Here is a 15,277-nt window from a genome sequence, read left to right on the forward strand (position 1 = left end):
TCGGGTGAGTCTCTCGGTCTCGGGAAGAACCTAAAAAGACAAAAACAATCCAGTCAGCGTCGGGTTGGAAACGCTAAGCAATTAAGTCCTATCGCCAGGCCCCTCAAAGAATGTGCGCCTCAGTCACTCCTTGGTTAGATGGGTACCGTCACCTGGTGTTGATGAGCCGATGCTGGATTAGCTCATGCGCCCCTCCGCCACTGCCGAGCACAAGCGGCGGAGAGAGAGGGAATCACCCGTGTGGTGAGCAACTCCCTAAGCGGGGAAAAGGAGGGGGTTCTGCCTTATCGAGAGGCTTGATATCTCGATACCAGGGAGTTGGACCCTGGAATGGCACCAGAGTTGACTCTGGGTGGACCATCAGTCATCGCTATAGCCACTGAAAAGACAAGATCTATGGAAGAAGAAACAGAGTTTCTGGATCCTTGGATCAAGGGCACGAAACTGGAGCTCTGACATGAGGGGGTCCTGAGATCTGTTCCCTAGGAGAAACCCACGAAGCCAAACTTCCTGCCCTGAGCCACAGCACCGCAATGCGGAAAGGGCAGAGCAGTCTAGTTTCATCCCTGGCTGTCGGGGTTTTGCGTTCGGAACACTGAGGCTTATGGCGGCGGATGCGCAGAATTCGAGACCTAGGGCTAGAGTAGGCAACAAGTTGCTGGACTTACCATGATGGTTGGCGATAGTCGAGAAGATTGGGTTTGAGGCTGGAAGAAGGAACGTGCGATCAAGAGATGAGGGAAGGTTGACGAGTGTTCTGAAATGCTGAGGAGTTGGTGTAGTGTGCGGTAAAGCTTTGCCAGAAAAGGAAACACGGGACTTTTGTGGTGTTAAAGTTGAGTTGGGCTTGAGGGACCAGAGAGGTTGTGAGAAGCGAGGCTGACAGAGGAAAGAAGTTGTGGGAGAATTTGAGAGAAGGGAGATATTTATATTGCAGGCAACAGGACGAGACCAATGAGGTCGACTTTGAATTTCTTCCGAAATCGAATCAGCGGTCTAATTCTCTGTTTGCTAGGGTAGTGACGAAAGTGAAGTGGTGGCCACTCAGTCGAGGTCAAGGTTAGGTGAGGTGAATAGTGAATGACGAGAAGCTGAGGTGACTAAGAAAGAATTTGCTGCGACGCAAAAGCACAACCAAATTTAATTGAATGATTCGGCAAGTTGATCTAGGAATTACCAGTGTTGTTGATATCTCTAAATTGAATGGACGATTGCGTGCTGGCTGAGTTCGGTCAGAAGCTTGAGCCAAATAGCAGTCGAGACAATGTCCCTGCTACACTATACTTGGAACCAAAAAGAAGTTAGCCGACAACGAAAGCAGAAGATGGCCTCCTTCTTCGCTGTGAGGAAAATGAGATTGAATAGCAAGCTGGAATGAACAGAACCTTGAGAGTGGAAGGCAATGACAGGAACAGAGTAAGGGGAGTCAAGTGAAGATCAGGCCAACCCAAGAAAAATAAAAGCCCAAAAAGGGCAAAAAAGCTCGACAGCACTCAGTTTCAAACTGCTGCCTACGAAGAAACCCATTTCAAGATTTTTCTGGTGGTGAAGGAGGTCAGCCACATTATTTCTGTGGTGTCCTCCTCCGCAAGGGGGTAGGATGACAGGTTAGTTTTGTGGAATCCCCGTTAATTTGTCGTGGTTGACCACTACGCCATCTACCATCCTACCCCCATGTATACTAGACGTCCTAAGCAGAATAATAAGGGCTTTGCTTTGAGAAAGTCGGGGTGTGTTAGGGTATCAAGAAAAGCCCGGGCCTTTCGGATAAGGTTTTTGATCGGGGTACATCGACACCATACGCGTTCACCGAGGCTCCCCTCCGTCGAGAATCTCCCTGCCTGTGAGAAGTGAGGACGATATCCCCGTGAAAGGATGTGAGAGTTCATGCCATGTCAGTGTAGCATAGGCTCAGGCCCGTCTTGGAACTTGCTTGCAGGCGCGAGCCAGAAGTGCAACAAACAGTAACATGCAAACATCGCAACCATGCTAATTTACGTACAACCGCAGTCACGATTCAGCCGGCGCGTCAGACCACGAATACACTCCCTCCTGCAGCTTTGCATTGAGGAAGGCAAGCTTGTGCAGTCTCTTCTCCACAATCTCCCTTTTATGCAACTCCATCTCCTCCACATCCCAGTTCGCATGCAGATACCCTCCCTTCAGAAATTCCGCCCTCGGTGTAGCCAGATACAGAGTCAGTCCAGCCGTCAACGCCGGCGTGTCCTTAGCGACATCCAACATATTCCTCAGCACGGCGCCGCGGCCGTCCTCGAGCGCCACGATGCCCGGGTGTACCACAAAGACGCGGATTCCCGGCAGCTCAAAGTCCATATTTTCGCAGAGCTTGATCAGCCCGAGCTGCGCGACCGAGGATCCCGACATGGCCGGCAGGGTGAGCCCGGCGCCCATGCTGCCGATGTTGACGATGGTGCCCTTGCCATCAGTGGCTTTGATAAAGGCTTGATTGATGTTGAAGGCGCCGCGGAGGTTGAGCTCCTGTGCGAAGTACGTAAGTAACTTGTCAACTTGCCGGATCACGACCCAGGTCGGGGGAGGCTGTTTGCTAACCAGGTTCTGCCACCACTTCGCAGGCTCGATCTCTCTAATCATCCCCTGAATTGCACCGCCAGCAGAGTTGACCAGTACGTCCACCGACCCGAACTCGGTAAGCGCCCTCTCCATCACGTCGGCACAAGCCGCGGCATCGATGATGTTGGCGCTGACGGTGATGATCTTTGCCGGCCCCATGAGAGCGGCCGCTGTAGAATCGAGTGCTTCTTGTCGACGGCCGACCAGGACTATCCCTCGCGCACCCGCCCTGTTCCACTCCCGTGCCGTTGCCTAACAATAGTCTAGTCAGCTCCTACCAAACCTGGCTTGGGTGCCCTCTCAACTCTCGCAACATACAAAGCCGATGCCTCCGGTGGCGCCAATGACGACAACAACCTTGCCTGCCGCACTCAGCTCCGGGTTTGTAGGGTCGATGGCCGGGTACACATCCCTGTGTATCTTGGCAGTGAGCATGTACGGCCTGGTGTAGGCGTCGACATCGATCCTGTCTTTCGCCATGTTTTCTGCTGTTCAGGGGTATGCAACTATTGTCGACTTAATAAGATAATTGGGCCAAAGCATCCCATTTATAAGTTCAAGGTTAGGTACTCCAACGGGGACGGAGCCGTGACAATCCTCCGCACCTGATACCCGGAGGCCCCGCTGAAGTCGGATTCGCGGCGCCTGGTTGGTCAAGCCGCATATGATTATCAAGCAGCGGTGCAAGGCTGCCCAACATTGTCATATGCCGATTTACTCGCCAGATGTTTGTCCTGGAGCTGATGATAACTTACAAAGCAAATGGGGCGACCACAAAGACCGAGGAGAAAAGTCTCCGAGTCCGAGGTGGTGGAATCAGACTGGTGGCCCGCCTATGTACCTAAGGAAAGAAAGCGCGCCGTGAGCGACAGTGAATCGGTGAAGACGCCTATTTTCGCTGCAAGTACATGATCCTCTGATTCATACAAGGAAATGAATGGAAAGGGAGAACAAGAGACGCCCAAGGTGAATATGGCTTAACCAGCTGTGCTCACAGAGGAAAAGTTACTAGAAAGACGCCCACTTTCAAACGTAGAGCTCCCAAGTCTAATCATTGCCATTTATGAGGGACAGCACCGACGAGATTCCACCGTCTCTGGGTTTTTAAGAGATGCATCTCGGAAGTTCTAAACGTCCAGAGGGCTGAAGAGGAGTGGTTCCAGTTCAACTTTGACTAGAAAAGGCCCGGCACAACTCAGGGTGATGCGACTGCATAAGAGACACAAAATTATGGAATGCAGGATCAAGGCATCTGTTGTGCATTGAGTCGTAACGAACTGTTTCTTTCAGTTTTCTTTTCCAAATCAATTTCCTGTGTTAAGTCTTGTCGGACTGGAAGGAGTACAGTGCAGGTAGTTTCGGCACAGTCCTATGTGATTAGTCATCATCAGCCGATTCACTCACTGGCGCGTCTTCCCCTCCTAATTTCATTCACGCGATTGAAGACTGATCCCCAATTGCTTTTGTTTCCTATGAAGCTACATCAAACAATGAATATCGCATCATGTTCAGTGACTTGAAAGCCCTGAGGGGAGATACCGCAGCTACCATACACCGCGTGCGATTTGCTGTTGAGATAGGTTGAGTCCTCATTGCTGGCGAGATCACAGACCTGGCTCAATTCCCAACGGTCACGACTTCCCTCACATGCCCAGACCCCGAAGCATCAGATATCAAACTGCCTCTCAATTCTCGGTCTCTCTATATGTAGTGATGACTCGCACACTGCCGTGGAAGCGCCGTGGCGCATCGAATCCCGTGGCCGTCAAACGCGAATCGAACGCCAGCCCTTCATCATCACGAGGTCGCAGCCCGATCAAGCGGGATCCCGGCCGACCAAGTCCCACTCCCAAGAGGGAGCGCGATCTATCTCGTGACGACAAGAAACCGCGATCCAACCTTTCTCTCAAGCGAAGTGCGCATAGCAGCAGCTCTGAGCCTCCTGACTGGCTTACTAACAGCTCACCAGACCGCACACCGTCTACATCGCCCCCGCCCGCTCCTCCCACCGAGAGGTAAGTCAAACGCGCCCTCACTCACTTGTGTCAGAGACTCACAAATATCTCTCTAGCCTCATGATAGAGGGCGCTGACAACGACGACAAGTACCGCATGGTCGAGGACGAGCTCCTCGCCACGGCAAAGATGTTCACAGCACACCTGCACAACGCCGAGTACCAGCGGCTCAAGAAGCTCGCCAAGTCGCAGAACGCAGAGACGATTAAGAACATCTCGCGGCCCGTGACGGGCAACATGACGGACCTTGTGCGCCGCCGGCAGACCACGCTCAGCCGGACGGCACGGCAGCGAGCCGGGATCAAGAGGGCGCGTGCTCGGGTGAACGATGGCGATGGGGATAGCGATGACGACGAGGGAGATGCGGCGTTTGCGGGCACGGCGCTGCAGGGCCTCATGGCCAGTCCGAGGAAGACTGCGGTGCCGCTGACAGCGCTCACGTCTGTGGCTGGCGGGACGAGGGCTGCTGCTGGGCTTGCCGGAAATTCGCCTTCCAGGCGATCGCGATTTGGGCCTGGTGCTTGGGATAAGACAGGAACGGCTGGTGCCACAGAATCTGCGACAGCATCTTCTGGTGATGACGGCGATGACCTTGATGGGGTTACTACGTTCGACCCATACAAGCAGTCGCATCAAAGCCGGCCCCCCATTCGGCCAGCACGGCCAGCGGGGCGAAGCACTGAGAACCACCGAGGGCCATCGAATACACCGACCACATTTCAGGATCGACGGACGGTGATACAGACGCACCCACCCGAGCCGCAAGCCGATGAGGAGGAAGATTTCGGAGGCTTCGGCGCCGAGGACATTATGCGGCGAGCGAGGGAGCGGCGCGAACGGGACCGAGCACGCCGTGCCGGGCGGGGTGCCAGAGAGAAGAAGGCCAAAGACGAGAAGGATTCATTTAAGGATGTGGTTCCTTCCTGGATATGAGAAGGCACAACTTACATGTATAACCCGGCACAGAAAGACTTCAACAGGCGAATGTGCGAGAGCGGCACTTTTGGAGGCATGGTTCAGCGGCTATGAGAGAGAAGCCCATACAACAAGAGACACTGTCATTCATATCCGGCGCGTTGTCCGATACTACATTCAAGAAGCTCAGTGCTGAACCTCCGCTTCCTTGCAATATGATCGACGGGTACATCCCACGCCGATACACACAACAACAGCCATCCTTTAACAACCATTGGAACCATCATACGACAGCAGGAACCCAATCCCATTGCCCGCGTCACTGCTGTCCCAGTCGATAGGCGCATCGATATACTTGCCCTCCTTGTCCGAGTCGGGCGTCGTGATGCGGATGAAGTCGGACCCCTCGTGCAGGGTCGCGAACCAGCCATTGGGCGGGCAGTCAAACGTGAAGAACTCGACGTTGCCGTGGTTCATGTACTCGTCCCGCCCGAGCTGGAGTGTGCAGTACGTCTCGGAGATGTCGCCGTTGGTGATGGCCATGTCGACGTACACGCCGGGCCGCTCCGGGTTCTCGAGGCCGTAGATGCGGCAGGAGTACCTGAAGCAGGTGGCGTAGGCCGCAGGGGCGAGGGCGAGTGCGCTCAAGAGGGCAGATGAGAAATGCATGTTGGGCTTTTCTTGGTGCGTTGATAGCTTTCGGGAGGATGGATGCCAGAAATGCCAGAAATGCCAGATTGAAGGAGCTGCTGTTGACTTTCCAGTTTGCTTGTATGGCAATGGCGCAGCATTTTATATCACTATTCAAGCTCCTTAGGTTGAATGGAAGGATTCTTCAGCCCCCTAGATTTGAGCTCATTATGATATCATCAACTCGGCAAGGCTTTCAACGGATCAACATTGAAGTTGTTGAAGCTTTTCAGGGCAGTTCACGTACGCTTCTAGGTAGTATTTTCACGTAATCTAGGCAGCTGCTCATCTTCATTCTCAAGACTGCTGTCCAATGAGTGATCTGCTTTCATGCCGACCCTTCCGCGGTCTGCTCGAGTTCGTGGGGGTAGGGGAAGCTTAATTGTCTGAGTGACTGACGCTGACATGCCTACACGAGTGCAGATCATTCAGGATTGTGATCGCCCGGGAGCAATCCGCGCCCAGCCGCAACGCGTAGCGCTGCTTATGGCGGCTATGGTCGGCCGCGTAACCTGCTGTACTCGTCGGTTTGTTGAGCCATTTATCCCTTTAAAAGCCGGAACAACACCTCGTAAGCCCATTTCCATCCTTCTAAGGTAGGCAACTCCAGCAGGATCCCCTGCATCATGGATCTCGTTGGTTGTCATGGCGCTCTTCCAGCCTTTAAGGGGATATGTAGTTACGCGCACCCAGACTCTCATGATGCAACCAGTGTCGTCTTCGTTCATTCTTTGAACGGACACAGGGAAATTCTGCTTAGTGCCTGGGGCACCCACTTGGCCAACCCGCGGAGTTGATGTCAGGCTGGCGTCAGAAACTATGCTATGGTCGTACAGACAAGGATCCCGTCGCGCCCAAGCCTGTTCTATATGTTGGGGGCCAAGTTGCTGACAGGGAGTGGAGTTTGGTGGGCGACATCGGGTCTCTGAGGGTCGAAGAGTCTCGTCATCGAAGATATTCATGGTGTGCATTTCGTTACCTAATCGTTGTTTGCAGAGACTAGCACAAATAGAAAGGTTGGTGAACTTGCTCAGCAAAATCACCCCGTTGCTCATCGGACACTCGAGCTGTACCTCGAAACTGACAAAAGAGTCTGGCATTTCGAATTACCATTTCTCTTGCCCGGTCTATGCTATCGCTATTGGTCTATGGGTGACATCTATCGTTCTCTGTAACCAAGCATCGCTACGCCCTTCTACTCATCTCCCTTCCCATCAACCCTCGGATCCCACTTCATATTCACCAGGACAAACTCCTTCAACCCGCCAGGTACCTCGCCAAGGCCCTCCAAGCTTACCCTCCTCACATCACCCACAGGTACGAACCCAAACTTCTCGTACACGGGCATGCCCTGCACCCCGGCCTCGAGGTACGCCGGCGCCCCGGTCTCGCGCGCCCGGTCCATGCCCCACCGGACCAGCATCCCCGCGGCGCCCCGGCGGCGCTGGCTCGGCCGGGTGACGAGGTGCATCAGGATCCAGCACGGCTCGCCCAGAGGGATCCAGCTCTCGCGGAACGAGTCGCGCTCGGTGAGGATGTGGTTGTGCAGGCGGACGTTGAAGTTGGGCGGCGGGTACGCCTCATCGTCGTCGTCGTCATCGTTTGTGCTCATCAGCGGTGCCATCTCCCACGCCGCCTCGCTGGCGTAGGCGTAGCCGTCGGGGTAGTAGTGCCACCGGGCTACGGCGACGGTGGCTCCGGTGTCGTCGTCGACGACCTTCATAAACCGCGTCGTCGGATCCTCGAGGACGCGCCGCCTCTGCAGGGCGAAGCACCTGCGGGCGCGCTGCTCGGCCTCGGCGGAAGTGGTGACGGGCCAGGCGAGCGGGTTGGGCGGTGCAACGAGGTCGTCACCGGGGGTGGGTGCGGTGGCTGCCTCGGAGATGAAGGTGTCGAGGTCCGCCAGCTTGACCGGGGCGATGCGGAGAGCCATGTTCCTGAGAGAGGGTGTTGTGGCAGGACAGATAACAGGCCAATCACAATCGTCTGGACGGCTTAGAAGCTTCATGCGCAGACTCTCGAAGCTGGGAATGTGGAAGTCTTCAGCATACAGATTGGAGGATTTGTCATCTGGGTGGAGATTACCATTTCAGAGCATCGTAGTCAATCTGAGTCACCCGCACCTGGGACTCTGGAAATGCAAAGCTTCCCGCAGAGGGCACAACACTCAGGACACAGTCCTCGAGGTGGGATGTGAGACTTCTCAGGCAGTCACAATCTTTTCTCTCCGTGATTCGGCCTTCCCCAACAACTTTCATCCCGCTGCAGCGAACAGACATGAATTGCACCAGACCCATAATTTCTTCCGAGACCCCATTTTCCTAATCGGGTAATTTTGCCAGTCGTGATCTTGCATCGCGTCGCAGCGCCCAATCAGACGAGGACAACGGTCAAAGCACACTGGGCATGTCGGCATTATCTTGGACATCTTCTTAGAAGATATACCCGTCACTTCAACAACTTCCTTTTCGTTGAGTTCAATGCTCTACTCCACTCTCGGGGTTCAATACTATGCCACGGACAGATATAAATTGGCCGACGATCAACGGCCCTGACCTCAGAGACTTCCTCTTCTAGCTTTCTATCTCAAACCTAAATATTTCATAGAGCAACATCTTTCTCATTTCTTTGTGCACCAAAGAATGACGGCTGACACTCTCAGCCTTCATGGCAAGGTTGCCATTGTCACGGGCTCAGGCCGCGAGAACGGCATTGGCGCAGGCATCGCCGTCGCCCTTGCACGTAACGGGGCTTCAGTTGTTGTGAACTACGTGTCAGAAACTTCCAAGAAGAGAGCTGCCAACGTGGCCGAGTCGCTGCGCAAAGCCGGCGGTCAGGCCATCGTCGTGCAGGCTGCTGTGGACACGCTCGACGGAGCCCGTGAGCTGGTCAGACAAACTCTTGACGGATTTAAGACTGATCACATTGATATTCTCGGTAAGTGATTAGTGCCACGTCCTCTCCAGGATGTGGCTTGTAACTCATCCCGTATAGTGAACAACGCTGCCACCGCATTCTTCTGTCCCATCGCAGAGGAGCCCAACGTCGACCAGCTAGCCAAAGTCTTGAACACCAACATACTTGGTCCATTCTACATGGTCCATGCTGTCGTGCCTCATATGCCTCGCGGCGGCCGCATCATCAACATCAGCTCCACAAACTCCAAGAGAGGCAATGCCAAGATCTCGAGTTATGCGGCGTCCAAGGCAGCGCTTGATAGTCTGACTTGGAGTTGGGCCGAGGAGGTAAGCTCCCAATCGATCAGGACATTTGAATGGCAGGAATGAAAGGGCTAACCATGTCGCCTCTCGCAGCTTGGTAGGAGCCGAGGCATCACGGTCAACTCGGTGGCGCCGGGTCCGGTCAAGACCGACATCTACCCCGAAGGCCACGAGGCGGAGATGATGGAGTCCGAGGTCTCCATCACACGTGCCGCTCGCCGGCCCGGTACAATAGAAGATATCGGAGATGCAGTGCTGTTGCTGGTCAACGAGAAGTCGAGATGGATTACCGGACAGTACATCAGTGTGAGCGGAGGAGTGGCCTACTGAGGTATGGATGGACGAGCAACGGCTGTCTATAAGACGCGAGAAAACAACCTGTTCAGTCTCATGTGTGCAATATGCCTGCGCAAATTGTAACATATTAAGCTGGTTCTTGTCTGACTTATAGCTTTCGTCTACCGCTAAATACCACCCAACGTGCTTGCGCCTTGGCGTATTCTCTGCCCTTTCCATCCTTGATAACACCATGGACAAGAAAAGAATTCCCATCGTGCTCAATATCCTTAAGATTCACAGTGACCTGTATCACCGTCGGAGCACGCAGAGGCCGCAGGAAGTCCACTTGGATTCCCTGTGTTGCTATCGATTTCTTGGCCAGATTGAGCATCCTTGGATTATTCCTTGGAAAGAATTTACCAGGCGGTCTCGAGGGGATCATGCCATCTTGCAGTCGAGCGTTGATTATGCCAAATACACCCATAACATCGTCGAGGAGTGTGGACTGGATTCCCCCATGACATATGTCGCCAAAGCCGCAGACACCATCTCCCAGCGTATAAAAGACCGTGCAGGTAGTAACGGGTAACCAAATACTATCCGAATCAGGATGCGATGTAGGCTCGATGGATGGGTCGTGGAATATGACAATGCGGTTGGAGATGGTCGCTGGCGTGTTGAGGGTCTCGCTGAAGAGCTTTCCGGTACTGCCGCGGCCATCCGTTTCCTTGTCCAACCGTGGAACGATGACTACCTCTTCTTTCATCAATTGATCGCGGCACCACTGGAAGCGCAGGTAATGCTTTAACTCGCTCTCGGCGCCAGGCAACACGGTCGGGCCGGCCATCTCGTGTAGTGAGTCTTGTATACCGCGTCATTGCACGTTAGTAACAGTGAGGGGCTTGATGGTGAATCAACTAACCGTTTGAGCGATAGAACGGACGAAGAGGCAAGGAAACGCTGAAGCACCAGTAGAGTGGCAATATTGTGCAACGAAGCTTGATAAGGAGGCGTAAGAACAAGGCGCGGCCTTTGATGTCAAGTCCTTCAAGTTGAGCTACAGGCGGTCTAATGGAATGACAACAGAGGAGACATCACACTTATTACCACGAATTGTCGCCTGTCGTCATCTGAGACGCTAGCTAGCCGCTCGGCCTCGCGGCATTTCTTACTTATCACCAGACAGGCCTGTGTCATTGAATTTCCGTAAAGGGAAAAGCAGAGGGACCCAGCGTGGTGGCTCCAACGGGGTCTTTAGGCCGATCCTCGATACGAGACACGAGGGTTGTGACCGACAAAGAGACGATCATCTCATAATCGAAACAAGAATAAAGCGATCTTTGCGTTTTATAAGAACCAAGATTTTATGAACCCTTTCCCATTATTCCCAGTATGTGTCGATCACATTAACGTATCGAAGGACCACCCCTGTTGGCACGTTTTCAATACGAGTCGATATCCAACATGAAGCACGAACTTGAGCCAGGTCTGATACGGCAGATCAGCGGCGCCCAAGAAACTGCAGACTCGACACCATATTTTCGCCATGGCCTTACCGTCTGCAACTTTCAAGGAACTGTGTATGGTTTCTGGCGAGCCTTGCGACATTGCCTCGTCTGGAAAGTGTTGACCGGAACCTACCCTCGTTTGCCGGGACCCGTACCGGTCTTCTCCAAACAGGGCAAAGTGCCGTACGCTAACCAGCTGTCGCCACACCGCAACATCCTCCTCTACGCTTTCTTGCCCATCATCTTCCATCAGGGGATCTTGAGCGTGGCTAAGTTGCATGAGATGCGCGTTGCGCCGGTAGTAGAAGACCACGCAGTTAACTGACCTAAAACCATACAGATTTATCTGTGTCAACCTATTCGTATTAGTTCGGCACAATCTGGAAAGCAGCTGGTTGTTCTGATTTTGATCGCTTGGGGGTTCCCTAACTTGATCTATCTGGATATTGGTGGCAAGATGTTGGGAGCCCAAAAGGCACAGCTTATCTACCTTTGACTGCTTTTAGTTTCTCACGGTATTCATGTAGGTGTCGGCGTCCCTCCTCAGCCTCTCTGACAACATCACCCAATCCGTGCCACTCCATGCGCTGACAGACCCGACAGTTAGCCGTGAGCCACTTGTAGTGATTCCACTCGTCTAAGGGCGGTAGATATTCCCAAGCATCAAAGTATCGTTCGCCATCCTCATCCTCGAACCAGATGTCGCCGTCGTTGTCCATTTCCGCGCGGTATCCCGCATACTGCAGTGCATCGCACAGAGCCCTAACCATCGGAAAACTTGAGAGTTGTGCGCGGCCTTCTTCCGTAGAGGTGTGCTGGAAGAACCGGGTTGCGTTGAAGAAATACTTTCCTTCCTCATCGCCTTGCTCCTCTCTCTCGTCAACGTAATCGTCATCATCATCTTCCTCTTCTTCTTCGTCATAATCGTCCTCGCCATGGCCATCGTCATCCTCAGCAAGACTTTCGCTATGTAATGATCGAGCTAGGTCAGATTGCGTCAGTGTCAAAGCACTCATATAGAAAATGCTGGTGATGGCTATAGTGATGAGGTTGGGAAATGATCGATTCAGATCGATTAGCATACCGTAGAAGTCGCCTGAATTAGACCAAGTGAAAGTAAATCTTCGCAAGAGTTTTGGGTCGTCTGAGAGACCGGTCGCCTGATAGTCTCCTGGGCTTATCATATTACTTCCAATTGGTATCCCGGTACTCAACCTTTGTGCCACATCGGCGGCTCGGATTTGTTCATCCCAGTGTAGATACGTCGTATCAACTGTGAGGTGATAATCACTGGCATGCTCCATGAATAACTCGAAGGGGTCCGAATCATGCATAAGCAGATGGGCCAATCCACCCTCAACCCAAGGATACGACCATGGCCCAATTTGACTACCATAACGGCCAGTCAAATGATCAATATACCTGCAACGCATAAACTTGGCCCATGCACTCAGGCCATTAGAGTCCGTTAGCTGCGGATCAGCACCTTGCTGTAGAAACCAATGACTAATTTGAGTCCTGGGGTTGAGACTTCGCACAAGCAGTGTACCGAAATAGCTCCCAACGCCGCCATTGATTTCTGCACCGCACTGAACCAACAAAGATGCGCCTTCGACCCATCCTATCACCCCTGCATTTCCAAGCGCAGTGCGCCTGAAAGACCCCTCAATGTTAGGGTCGACTCCGGCCACTTCCAAGGCAAACAATGTTTCCTCCAGGTTCTTGCACTCGCAGGCGCTGTATAGCAAGTTAACTGGGTAAGGGTTGGCTCGAGAATCGCTGGCATTCCAGTCAGAAAAGCCCAGTGATCGAAGAAATTTGACTTTCCATCGGAGCAGTTGTCCAGGATTACGGCCGCCTCGGTTATGCAAGAGACCAGCAAGGGCCGGGCCGGCTGAGAGAAGATCGCCACCGTGTGCAGACAACGTAGAAACGGCATCGGACAGACCACGTTTGAATGCTTGTACTATTGCAGGCCTGCATATAAGGGAGAAACGTGAACCATTAGTAATAGTCTCAAATGAAAGTGGCTAGAGGGTATTTTCACGAACATCCGTTTGTGTTCAACTATTCCATAAAACGCGCTCGGGTCGCATCCCTGGCCCAGAAGGTACTCCAAAACAATCTGGCCCTTGTATTTGTTGAAGGGTTCTTGATAATTAAAGACGTCCTGGAAAACATGCTATATGCATTGTGAGTACTGCAGGCTAGAACTAACAGATCAGTCTCCATGACAGTGACTTGAAATAGCGCACCTCTAGCAAGCCACCAACGTGCTCGTCTGCATCATGAACACTCGCTTCTCCGTTCTCCAACAAATATCGGACCCGGTCAAAGTCCAATTTGTGACAGGCATCAAATATGGGTGCGTCACTTGGCCGAACACTGAAAATCCTGAGGGAACAACCCAAACGAGGCGCTTGTACCCAGGATCCGATCAGTTGCTGGGTATGAACTTCGAAAAGCAGGATCCGTTGGCAAAGGAAATAGAATCCCACTTTCAACAGGAATCGGCCTTTTCGGCGGTTTCGTCTGGTTTCAATCGCCACAGATCCCCCCACCTTCGGGGCAGTGATAAAAGACGTTGGTAAGCTGGTCATGTCCGTATCGCCAAAGTGTGCAAAGGACCGATTCAAAGTTTTCCTCATATTATGCTGGATTAATATGGCGACCGGATTGCTATCGAGTGGTTTGGTTTGATGGGCGGTTTCAGAATGACCTTGTTCCAAAGCTCGGACAGGCAATTTTACTCCTTGATGTTGGATTTCTTCTGCGGATGGCCTAGAAGTATTCTGTTCGGACTCCACGGATCGCTTAGCCACATTAGGTATTCAAGTTATCATCTTCATGAGGGTGGTGTACCTGTACTAGCAGAGCGTCAATCCCGCTGTGAATCATGCTCCGAATGCTTTGAAGGTCTCGTTTCAAATCCTCGTGGGCGGCACTCTGGACGGCGCTCAGATTCAGTAAAGAGACATAATTGAAGTTAGCTAAGCGCCTAATCAATGCAGTTAAACAATTAGTACAGCGTTTTTTTTGGCTTTGGGAATGGCGGTCAGATCCAGGCGAGATGCCACCTCCTCAGTCGGATAGCTGATGAGAGAAACATTCAATTACTTACAACCCTAGAATGTTGAGCATGTTATCGACGCCGGCTACCGCTTCCTTGATCTCCCTGATCACGCGATCGGCTTTTGTCTTGTTGAGAGTTGCCCATAGCAATCGATCTTTAACTTTCGGGGTGTCTTGCAATTGTGCCTCATTTGCGGCCTTGAGGCTTTGAAGCCGTAGTAGTTGGGATTGGAGCTGGCCAAGAAAGATAGTGTGATGTTCGTCCAGGAGGAGGGCACTCGAATCAGCAGCCGAGAGTTCTGAATACAGATTTTCGTACTGATGTAGACGCGAGAATAATAAATCAATCTTTGACGATAGTTCGAGCAATTCGTTCGGTGAGTTGCGGAAGGACTGCGTCAGGTTTTTCGCCGCCCGGCTCAGCCTGATGGACAAGCTTAGAAGCTCAGTGACTGCGGCAACGCCTCCGACGACTTCCATTGCCAACAATGCACCCGATACGGTTTAAATGCCGAGGAATGTCAATATTGCGTTAACCGCAGCGGAATGTGTGTGTTTCGGATCGTCATGCGGAAGCGTAGACGACGGTTTGGGATGTCGGGAAATAAAGAGGAGAGTATTCGGGGTCAAGAGGAAACGTACCTATTCTGCCTTGCAAGAAGCCCGTAAAACTGCATAGGTTGCAGACGCCACATCTGCACCTTGTGCCAGGCTCAACTGTTACGTGGTGGGTGCGAGGACGCTAAGATGTCGTTGGTGGGTGGATACAACCCTCAGCAAACTCCATCAACAGGGTTTCGTCTGCAGGGATTTTGAGTGTATGTCTCTCCTTCTTTTCTTTCAATGTGGCTATGATGATAGTGATCTGTCTTTCCAAGGTGTTGGTGGTGACTGGCTTGCAATCCCACGACGAGCCAGAACGAGAACACTAAACTCTTTCTTCGCAAAGCCCGTAACTGCTGCTTACTGCAAGAATACCTGCTCA

The 15,277-nt window shown here is 52.6% G+C and overlaps 7 protein-coding genes across 7 annotated transcripts; 2 read left to right on the forward strand and 5 right to left on the reverse strand.

Annotated features, from left to right (window-relative positions):
* Positions 1-2,010: 2,010 nt before the first annotated feature.
* On the reverse strand, positions 2,011-3,072 carry E0L32_001649 (uncharacterized protein; the record flags this gene model as incomplete). Its single annotated transcript, XM_031135751.1, has 2 exons — positions 2,011-2,844; positions 2,911-3,072. 2 exons carry the CDS (start codon positions 3,070-3,072, stop codon positions 2,011-2,013), a joined length of 996 nt encoding a protein of 331 aa, XP_030990900.1.
* A 1,233-nt stretch (positions 3,073-4,305) lies between these two features.
* E0L32_001650 (uncharacterized protein) lies at positions 4,306-5,540 on the forward strand (the record flags this gene model as incomplete). The annotated part of the gene is made up of 2 exons (XM_031135752.1): positions 4,306-4,607; positions 4,664-5,540. The coding sequence occupies 2 exons, from the start codon at positions 4,306-4,308 to the stop codon at positions 5,538-5,540; spliced, it is 1,179 nt and encodes a 392-aa protein (XP_030990901.1).
* Positions 5,541-5,786: 246 nt separating this feature from the next.
* On the reverse strand, positions 5,787-6,191 carry E0L32_001651 (uncharacterized protein; the record flags this gene model as incomplete). The annotated part of the gene is made up of 1 exon (XM_031135753.1): positions 5,787-6,191. The coding sequence occupies one exon, from the start codon at positions 6,189-6,191 to the stop codon at positions 5,787-5,789; it is 405 nt and encodes a 134-aa protein (XP_030990902.1).
* Positions 6,192-7,407: 1,216 nt separating this feature from the next.
* Positions 7,408-8,145, reverse strand: E0L32_001652 (uncharacterized protein; the record flags this gene model as incomplete). Its single annotated transcript, XM_031135754.1, has 1 exon — positions 7,408-8,145. One exon carries the CDS (start codon positions 8,143-8,145, stop codon positions 7,408-7,410), a length of 738 nt encoding a protein of 245 aa, XP_030990903.1.
* Positions 8,146-8,854: 709 nt separating this feature from the next.
* On the forward strand, positions 8,855-9,763 carry E0L32_001653 (uncharacterized protein; the record flags this gene model as incomplete). The annotated part of the gene is made up of 3 exons (XM_031135756.1): positions 8,855-9,149; positions 9,207-9,457; positions 9,527-9,763. The coding sequence occupies 3 exons, from the start codon at positions 8,855-8,857 to the stop codon at positions 9,761-9,763; spliced, it is 783 nt and encodes a 260-aa protein (XP_030990904.1).
* A 115-nt stretch (positions 9,764-9,878) lies between these two features.
* Positions 9,879-10,559, reverse strand: E0L32_001654 (uncharacterized protein; the record flags this gene model as incomplete). Its single annotated transcript, XM_031135757.1, has 1 exon — positions 9,879-10,559. One exon carries the CDS (start codon positions 10,557-10,559, stop codon positions 9,879-9,881), a length of 681 nt encoding a protein of 226 aa, XP_030990905.1.
* A 1,143-nt stretch (positions 10,560-11,702) lies between these two features.
* On the reverse strand, positions 11,703-14,772 carry E0L32_001655 (uncharacterized protein; the record flags this gene model as incomplete). The annotated part of the gene is made up of 2 exons (XM_031135758.1): positions 11,703-13,197; positions 14,342-14,772. The coding sequence occupies 2 exons, from the start codon at positions 14,770-14,772 to the stop codon at positions 11,703-11,705; spliced, it is 1,926 nt and encodes a 641-aa protein (XP_030990906.1).
* Between the last annotated feature and the right edge of the window lie 505 nt (positions 14,773-15,277).

This window comes from Thyridium curvatum (assembly GCF_004353045.1).
Source record: "Thyridium curvatum strain D216 chromosome Unknown NODE_6_length_784332_cov_80.453264, whole genome shotgun sequence".
NCBI lineage: Eukaryota > Fungi > Ascomycota > Sordariomycetes > Thyridiales > Thyridiaceae > Thyridium > Thyridium curvatum.